General features: G+C 42.9%; 1 protein-coding gene across 1 annotated transcript; it reads left to right on the forward strand.

Annotated features, from left to right (window-relative positions):
* The first annotated feature begins 6 nt into the window (after positions 1–6).
* LOC118026197 (zinc finger protein 347-like) lies at positions 7–7,257 on the forward strand. The gene is made up of 3 exons (XM_035028953.1): positions 7–207; positions 1,724–1,850; positions 5,499–7,257. Exons 1-3 carry the CDS (start codon positions 193–195, stop codon positions 7,010–7,012), a joined length of 1,656 nt encoding a protein of 551 aa, XP_034884844.1. The 5' UTR covers positions 7–192; the 3' UTR covers positions 7,013–7,257.
* Positions 7,258–10,178: the final 2,921 nt, after the last annotated feature.

Below are 10,178 nucleotides of genomic sequence, written 5' to 3' on the forward strand. Positions count from 1 at the left end.
GTGGGCAGCAGAGGACTGTCGTTGCCACACGGAGAGGTCTCCCTGTGGGACGTTGTGCTGCAGGAAGGACGTAGATGGATTCTAAGCATTAAACTGCAGATTCTTGATCCTTAGGATTGAATTCTCAAGACTGATCTTGTCTGAGGAAGAAGCAGCTTAGAGGAGGAGGAAGAGGAAAGGAGGGAGTCAGGAATGGCTGTTTGTCAGGTAAAGTCATATTCTTGGTTGGTTTTCTGTCTCTCAATCCTGCTGTGCCCTTGCTGGACTCGCTAATCTTCTCTGACTCTAAAGTGTCCCGCCTGTGCCGTGTCTGTCCACACGCCCCCAGGCCTTCCCTCAGTCCCTCTCCTTCCACTTAGAGTCCATCTCAAGCTGACTCATGACGTGGAGCCTGTGAGGAGGCCCCTTTGTGTCATGGAGAGACGACTTCTCTTATTTCAGTACATTTAAGTGTATATATATGTGCATGAATGCGCAAGCCCCTAGTTTTTGAAAGGACATTAACATTACTTCATAAATACGTTATTAATTGTTGAGGTTAAATCTTAACCTAAACTTAATCTTTTCCATGGCTTTACATATTTCCTACTCTAACACGAGTTAAACAGTATAAGAAGAATGACAGTTATGTGCATGTGTGTTCATGTATAATGACCTTTTTTTTTTTTTAAAGATTTTATTTATTTATTTGAGAGAGAGCACACGAGAGGGGGAAGGGTCAGAGGGAGAAGCAGGCTCCCTGCCGAGCAGGGAGCCCGATGCGGGACTCGATCCCGGGACTCCAGGATCACGACCTGAGCCGAAGGCAGTCGCTTAACCAACTGAGCCACCCAGGCGCCCGTATAATGACCTTTTATTCATGTCCACGTTCTTAGCCTTGAACTTGTTTCAGATTGTCTCAGGGAACCCTCTGTTAGCGTACTCTGGATGTCGTCTGCTATATATGTTTAATTGTTCAAGTTCAATTCCAAAGCCTAGACATCTGGATTCAGGAGCTTGTTCTGCCATTTCTTAGCATTTGACCTTGGGTGGGTTTCGGGGAATGTGTGTGACAGTCTCCTCAGGATGATGGGAACAGATCTGTCTTTAATGAGTGACGATGTTGTTACAATTAGTGCGTGTAAAGCATTTAGTGTAATGCCTAGCACATGGGAAGCATTCAAGAGCTTTTGTTCATTGCTGTTGCTATCATTATCCCAATTTTTAGATTCTGGCCTTTCTCTAAAGTCACTGTGGACATTGTCATCTCTGAAGATACCGCTCGTGCCCTAGCTCATCTAAGATATTGAATATGTGTGTAAAACACGAGAATGGCACTTCTTACAGGTAGCCCTGTACTGATTGTCTATTTTTTTTTAAAGTTTATTTTTTCTGAGTAATCTCTACACCCAATGTGGGGCTCAAACTCACAACCCCAAGGTTAAGGCTCACATGCTTCCCTGGCTGAACCAGCAAGGCACCCCTGATTTCCTATTTTTATATTTCTTATATTGTCCACAAAACTGAAAAAAGCCATATTGATTGAGAAGCCATCCTAACCTCGTATGGAAAAGTATAATAGGCCAAAATAAGGGACAGAGAACTTCCTCAGAAATACCTTATGTGGATCTGTAAGAACACCCCCTTCATCTGAATCCATCCTTACACATCTCTCCTCTTCTCGTTTTATGTGAAGATAAGAACTCTCTCCACAGTTCCTTGGCGAAATGTGTTCTCATTTCAGGGATGGTTGACCTTCAGGGATGTGGCCATAGAATTCTCTCAGGAGGAGTGGGAGTGCCTGAACCCTGCTCAGAGGGCCTTGTACAGGGACGTGATGGTGGAGAACTACAGGAACCTGGTCTCTGTGGGTGAGGAAACTGTCCCTCCAGCAGTGGGGGTCTGCCCTTGCGTATCTTTGCATTTTCCCTTGTTCGTCTTCTGGGAGCCCCTGCCCTGCTTGACTGAGATCGAAGCCCTGTTGACTCAGAAATGAATGTGGCATCTGGACTTTTCATTCACACTTTCTTCCGATGATCAGCGCACTTAATCAGGCATGGTGCCGGAGCTCAAGGATGCATAAAACCATATTATGAAAAACAAAATATCCAGTTCCATTTGTTCTACCCTTGTGCTTTTGATTCCGTAGTTCTTAGAAGAAAGTGAGATATTTATTTAAACTGTTCTCTAAGTCTTCAGAGGAGGCAGTGGGTGGATAAAATTTTGAAACTGTTTTTCAGTTTTTACTGAGGTGTAATTGACAAAGAAAATTGTAATATATTTAAAGTGTACCCCACAATGATTTGAAATACACATACATTGTGAAAGGATTTCCATAATCAAGTAAGATGCATTACCTCACTTGTTTTTTCTGTCTTTCTTTTTTTTGGTGAGAACACTTAAGCCCTGTTCTCTGAGCAAATTTCAGTTATATCATATTATCAACTACAGTCACCATGTTGTCCATTAGCTCCTCACACCTTATTCACCATGTAGCTGAAATTTTGTCTCCTTTTACCAGCGTTTCGCCATTTTCCCTCTGCCTCGCCCTCAGCACCCACCCATCCTCCCTTGTTTCTAAACATGGCTTCTTCCCTCGTCATCACGCTCCCTCCGTGTTAAATGTCTTCCATTTTTGTCCCACATCCATACTATAATTCCTGCAGTTAAGAATGGGACAGCGTGATAGTATTTGCCACATCAGCTCCTTCTTTTTTTCCAAGGCCGCAATTCTAACTGCCCTGGTACATTTATCTTCCCATAGATTGGCAAGTTCAGTCACTTCTCCCATGTGCTCTTGACTTCCTGCCCTCCACTCCTCACCTTCCTTCTGGCCTTTCCTTACATGGTACCTCCATCGGGATGGACTACAGTATTGCTTACTAGCATATTAATTTTGTCCTCTTAAACACCCTCATTCCCACAGGACCCCCTCACCAGCCACACTGCTCTCACTGTATAAGGAAAGATCCCTGTTTATCCACTGTATCACTGTTTCAGGACACTATGGAAATTTATATGTGCAAGGGGTGACGAGGTACTGAGGATGGCTGAGTAACACTGTTAGCAACACAACTCAGCTCTGGTGTCTCCATCGAAGTATTTATTTCAGAGCTTGGGATCTTGACTGTGACATGTGGGCAGTCGTGCACAAGAACACATTGTCTGAACCTGCAGGCCCAGGTCAATCCTGTTTCTCTATAACTTTTTCTATAAATAGGAGTTAGAAACACAAACCCCGTGTGCCTGCTGGCCCTATTTAAAAAACAGTGGTAATTTGGGGGCTTCTTGTTGGCTCAGTCAGTTAAGCATCCAGCTCTTGATTTTGGCTCAGGCCTTGATCTCAGGGTCGTGAGTTCAAGCCCTGCGTTGAGCTCCACTCTGGGCATGGAGCCTACTAAAAAAAAAATAGTGATAATTTACTTCAACGCTTTTGTTGTTGTTGTTGTTAAAGATTTTATTTATTTATTAGAGAGGGCGCGCATGCACACGAGTGGAGGGAGGGGCAAAGGGAGAGGGAGAAGCAGACTCCCCGCAGGGAGCCTGACAAAGATGCGGGGCTCGATCCTAGGACCCCGGGATCATGACCTGAGCCGAAGACAGACGCTTAACTGACTGAGCCACCCAGGCGCCCTTTTAACCATGTTAGCGCTATTAGAAGGTTTCGAATATTCCATGTTTTATAGTAGAGTCTCGGAAATTCCTTTGCTTAGTAAGATGCAGCAACTTTCTGTCATGATTTTAATCCGTTGGCCTTTTGCCCATGTCTTGGCTCAGCCTGCCATAACAAATACCATAACCCAGATGGCTTAACAACAGAAATTTATTTCTCACAGTTCCGGAGACTGGCGAGTCCAAAATCTTACTGCTAGTCAGCTCAGTTCTTGATGAGTATTCTCTTTCTGATTTAGAACACTGTCTTCTTGCCGTGTCTTTGCATGATGGAAAGAGTGAGAGGTAGCAAGCACTCATCTCTCTTCTTATAACAGTTCTAATCCCATTCACGGCACTCCAGCCTCATGACCTGCCAAAGAACCCACCTCCAACACCATCGTATTGGGGTGGACACAGACTTTCCGACCATGCAGCCCGCGTTGTATTTTGTATGTTTTTATTCTGCAGTTTTGTCTAAACAGTGTTTGATCTGGCCTTAGTTAATAAGGTTTTCACGCACAAGCTCTTTATTACATATACTTTGTGCCAATGACCTAAAAAAGTAAAGAACAGTGTGTAAATAGGGAATTGCTCTGTTGCTTAGCTGTTACATAACTGCGGGCATAAAATCATCATTGTGATTTATGGGGCGCCTGGCTGGCTCAGTCGGTGGAGCCTGTGCCTCTCGATCTCGGGGTCATGAGTTCGAGCCCCACGTTGGGTATAGAGATTACTTAAAAAAAATCATAATTGTGATTTCTGACTTCTTTTCCCAACTATCATTCTTTATAATGTTAAGTATTTACGTGACTTGATACTTCAAAAGTGAGTGGTCTTAACACAAATTCCAGTTCTCATATGGTGTGCTGGTTCTAGAATAGAAGCCCTTGCTTTTTTCTTGTTTTGTTTTTTTTTTTTTAGATTTTATTTATTTATTTATTTGAGAGAGAGAGAGAGAGAAACAGCATGAGAGGGGAGAGGGTCAGAGGGAGAAGCAGGCTCCCCGTGAGCCAGGAGCCCGATGCGGGACTCGATCCAGGGACTCCAGGATCATGACCTGAGCCGAAGGCAATCGCTTAACCAACTGAGCCACCCTGGCGTCCTTTTGCTTTTTTTCTTAAGAGAGATTTGTTAAGAATTCTACAAACTAATTTTGTGTAATTGTGTTTACTTATTATTTCTATCATGGTTTCACTATAGGTTACTAGAATGTTTTATTAATTGTCATGATTTATAGATGATGGTTTTTCTGAATGTATAATGCAACATAACTGACTTAAACCACTTGTTAATATTGCCAAATGGTGACTACAGTTTTATAACCAGTATTGAGAAAAATATTTTTGTAACGTTGTTTGATTAAATTCTTCCTCATCTCCCCAGCGCTGCTATGGTTTTCCAACTCCAAATTGCCATTTACTAGATTACTCACTAGATAAGTTTGTTTCGGATTATTTAGCATTAGATGGACTTGAGCATTAGTGCACAATAAATACGCAGTAAATATGGATGGTATTTTTATCTCTTCAGATAGGAAAGAGCCATATATATTCTGTGAAGTGGTGTGTGATTTGGGGCCATGATGGAAAAATACCCCTTCTTTCAGGGCTAGCATAAGTTTGTACACTGATTGTTTTTTTTTTGCCATTGATTATTTAAAGTAGGCTTCTCTAAAATTAATTTGAATTCCATGGAGTCACCCTTTTATCTTAAAGAAGCCTATTCCTTTTGTGTTCCTACAAATTGAAGATCATGGTTCCATTTCATAACTGATCAAAATATGTAGTACTTTTGGTGTAATTTGTTTTTCAATATGAAATTTTTCTGTAATTAATGGGAAACCTATGGTTCTTTATATCTTGTAGCTATCTCTTCCAAATATAGGATCAAGGAATTACCACCCAAAGAGACCAGTAATACAGGGGAAGTATTGCAGACAGTTATATTGGAAAGACATAAAAGCCGTGACACCGACGATTATGCTTTTAGAGCAATCCGGAAAAATATTCCTGACTTTGAGTGTCAGTGGGGAGACGGTGAAAGAAATTACAAAGCAGTGCTTGTGACCCTTAACAAAAATCTCAATGGTGGAAGAGATCGATATGGTGGAAGAGATGCAGGAAATAAGCCAATTGAAAACAGGTTTGGACTAAGCTTTCAGTCACATCTGGCTGGAGTGCAGATACTTCATACTGAAGGGAAAATTTATGAATGTCACCCAGCTGAGAAGTCTGTCAGCGTTGGGTCTTCAGTTTCACCACATCCCAGAATTCTTCCTAGTGTCCACACCAGCATTTCTAGTGAACGTGGGAATGATTTCTTGCGTTCTTCGTTACTCACACAAGACCGGAAAGCGCACCTTAGGGAAGAACCTTACAAACGTGATGAGTGTGACAAAGCAGTTAATCCCAGTTTACACCTCACTAGACATCAGATAATCCACCCAGGAGAGAAACCATATAAATGTGATGTATGTGGGAAGGTCTTCAATCACAACTCACACCTTGCATGTCATCGAAGAATTCACACCGGAGAGAAACCTTACAAGTGCGTCGAGTGTGGCAAGGTCTTCGGTCGCAATTCACACCTTGTGCGTCATCACAGGATTCACACTGGGGAGAAACCTTACCACTGCAATGAGTGTGGTAAAGCCTTTAGTGAGTGTTCAAGTCTCACTAACCATCAGGTAATCCATACTGGGGAGAAACCTTACAAGTGCAACGAATGTTGCAAGGTCTTCAGTCAGAGTTCAGGCCTTGCAAGCCATCGAAGAATCCATACTGGAGAGAAACCTTACAAATGTACTGAGTGTGGCAAAGCCTTTACGTATAGTTCACAACTCACTAACCACCAGGTAATCCACACTGGTGTGAAGCCTTACAAATGTACTGAGTGTGGCAAAGCCTTTAATCAGAGCTCCCATCTCACTAGACATCAAATAATCCACACAGGGGAGAAACATTACAAGTGTGACGAATGTGGGAAGGTCTTCAGTTACGATTCACACCTTGCCCGTCATCGCAGGATTCATTCTGGAGAGAAGCCTTACCAGTGTAATGAATGTGGCAGAGCCTTTAGTATGTACTCAAGCCTTACTTATCATCAGGTCATCCATACGAGGGAGAAGCCTTACAAATGTAATGAATGCGGCAAGGTCTTCAGTCAGAGTTCGAGCCTTCCCAGTCATCGGAGAATTCATACTGGGGAGAAACCATACAAATGTAATCAGTGTGGCAGATCTTTTATTCAACGCTCAAACCTCACTAGACATCAGATGATTCATACAGGAGAGAAACCATATAAATGTAATGTATGTGGGAAGGTCTTCAGTCAAAATTCGAGCCTTGCAAGTCATCAGAGAATTCATACTGGGGAGTAACAGACGTAATGAGTGTGACCAAGCCTTTATTGTAAGTTCAAGCATGAATTGGCATTAGAGAGTCCACCCTAAAGAGAAATCATATAAATGTAACGCATGTGGCGGAGGACTTACACAGGCTTCACAACTCACTAGACATCAGGATATACATCTCTGATGACACCACATTAATGTAATGTGCATGCTAAGGCTTTTGCCCATGGATCAAAACTGCAGAACATCACAGCACTCATACTGGAGAGCAGCCTTGCAAGGTTAATGAATCTGAAGGCTTTCTGGCAAACATTCATGCCTTTGATGTCATGAGAGTATACTAGAGAGAAACCTACAGATTTACTGAACATCTAAAGGCCTTTAAAGCAACACTGTGTCCTCGGGGTTCACCAGTTCATCGTAGAACAAAATAATCCGAAATAGGACTAAGTCTTCCAAATGTAATGAATATTTTTATATTTCTTCCATGACTTTTACAACAGAATCCACAGCAGAGAATTCTTATGAGGACTAAAATAACTAACTCTCAAGTTCTCTAAATTTAACCTGAGATAGTACATACCACAGAATAATTTAAAGCCAAAATGTGTTACAACTCTAGATAGAAAAAAAAGATCCATAGAGATACAGTAAAGGTATATAGATCCTGAAGATATTATTCTGTTGTTTCTTTTCTAAATCTTTTCTAGGTTAAAGTATTATTGTTTTACATTTCACATTTAAAACTATGATCATTTTTGAGCTACTATTTGTACAGGTGTGAAGTTTTTGCAGATTTTTTTTTTTTTAAGATTTTATTTATTTATTTGAGACAGAGAGAATGAAAGAGAGAGCACATTAGAGGGGGGAGGGTCAGAGGGAGAAGCAGGCTCCCTGCCGAGCAGGGAGCCCGATGCGGGACTCGATCCAGGGACTCCAGGATCATGTCCTGAGCCAAAGGCAGTTGCTTAACCAACTGAGCCACCCAGGCGCCCTTTGCAGACATTTTTTTTCTGTTATGGGAAATCAACTGGTCCACCATCATTTTTTTTTTTTTTTAATTCTCTCTTCATTCGGTTTCCTTGGTACCTTTGTCAAACCTCAGTTGGAAGTACTTGTGTGGGGCCATTTCTGGCCTTTTCCATTGATCTATATGTCTCTTACTCCACAAATACAATGTAGTCTTGACTACGTTTCACCATATTAGAAATGTAGAATGAGTGATTCCAACCACTTTATTCTTCCTTTTAGGGTGGTTTTATTTTTTAAAATTTCTTTTTTAAAGATTTTATTTATTTATTTGAGAGAGAGAATGAGATAGAGAGAGCATGAGAGGGGGGAGGGTCAGAGGGAGAAGCAGACTCCCCGCCGAGCAGGGAGCCTGATGCGGGACTGGATCCCGGGACTCCAGGATCATGACCTGAGCCGAAGGCAGTCGCTTAACCAACTGAGCCACCCAGGCGCTCTCAGGTGTTTTAGCTCTTCTAGTTCCTTTGCCTTTCCTTATAACTTTTAGAAGAATCTTGTTTGTGTCTGCAAGATACCTTGATAGAAGTTGTGTTAAGCCTGTGTATCAATTTGCGGTCATTTGACATCATTTCTATGTTGTATCTTCCAATAAATGGCTGTGGTATGTCTCTATTTGTGTGATCTTTTATAGATTATTAGCATCAAAATCCTGTCAGTGTTTTGTTAAATTAATGTATGTTTGTACTTTTTCCTTTTTGAGCAGTCGTACATATTGTATTTTTTTTTTTAAGATTTTTTTTTTTATTATTTATTTATTTGAGAGAGAGAGAACACATGAGAGGGGATAGGGGCAGAGGACAAAGCAGACTCCCTGCCGAGCAGGGAGCCTGATGCGGGACTCGATCCCGGGACTCCAGGATCATGACCTGAGCCAAAGGCTGTCGCTTAACCAACTGAGCCACCCAGGCGCCCTACATACTGTATTTTTGATTTCAGTTTCTACTTGTTAATTGCTACTGCATTGAAATGAGATAGATTTTTAAAAAGATTTTATTTATTTATTTTAGAGAGAGCATGAGTGTGGGGAGGGGCGAGGGGAGGAGCGAAGGGAGGGGAAGAGAGAGAATCTCAAGCAGACTCTGCCCTGAGCACAGAGCCCGACATGGGACTCGATCTCACGACCCTGAGATCATGACCTGTGGCAAAATCAAGAGTCAGACACTTAACTGACTCAGCCACCCAGGTACCCCAAGACAGATTTTTTAAAATGTTGATCTTGTGTACTCCGAATTTACTCATCTCATGGGGCACCTGGCTGGCTCACTCGGAAGAGCATGCAATGCTTGATCTCTGGGTCATGAGTTCAAGCCCCACATTGGGTGTAGAGATTACTAAAAAAATCAATAAACTTAGGGGCACCTGGGTGGCTCAGTGGTTAAGCGTCTGCCTTTGGCTCAGGTCATGATCCCAGTGTCCTGGGACTGAGCCCCGCGTCGAGCTCCCTGCTCCGAGGAGAGCCTGCTTCTCCCTGTCCCTCTGCCTGCCGCTCTGCCTACTTGTGCTCTCTCTCTCAAATAAATAAATAAAATCTTAAAAAATAAATAAAACAAAAAAACCCTAGTAACTTGAAAAAAATTGTTAAAAATTGCCTTGTTATAATTTATAACTGTTGAGACATTTTCAACCGTGTAAAGGAAAGCATCTTATTTTTTTTCTAATTTTTAAGTAATCTCTACGCCCAGCTTGGGGGTGAAACTCACAACTCTGAGACCCGGAGTTGCGTGCTCTACCAAGTGGGCCACCTAGGCGCCCCCGAAAACAAAAGAATCTTAGTTTCCAACATAAATGGCCCCCACACCTTTAAACTTTTACCTTCAAGCTGTTTGAACCATAACTGAGCTAGGCAGGAGGCAAGGCATCTCCACGGAAAAGACAGGTTTCCAAAGCAGGGAAACAGACCTGCGAGCCGAGAGGCGTGACTCGAGTCCCAGGCCCCGCCCCCGTCCCGGCCCCGCCCCGAGCAAAGGCTCCGCCCCGGCCTCGCCCCGCCCCTTACTCTTCCCGCGCAGGCTCCGCCTCTCGCCGCCCGCCTCTTCACTGCGCACGTGCGGGTTCCTGTTGCCCAGGAGCGAGCGAAGGTCCCGCCGGGGAGCGTGAATTTCCGTCTTTCTCGTTTGAACCTGCTCGTCGCAGTCCCCTGTCCTCCATAGACGGGGTGTGGGGG

Source organism: Mirounga leonina, unplaced genomic scaffold (assembly GCF_011800145.1).
Source record: "Mirounga leonina isolate KUSES-001 unplaced genomic scaffold, KU_Mleo_1.0 Mir_220998, whole genome shotgun sequence".
Lineage (NCBI taxonomy): Eukaryota > Metazoa > Chordata > Mammalia > Carnivora > Phocidae > Mirounga > Mirounga leonina.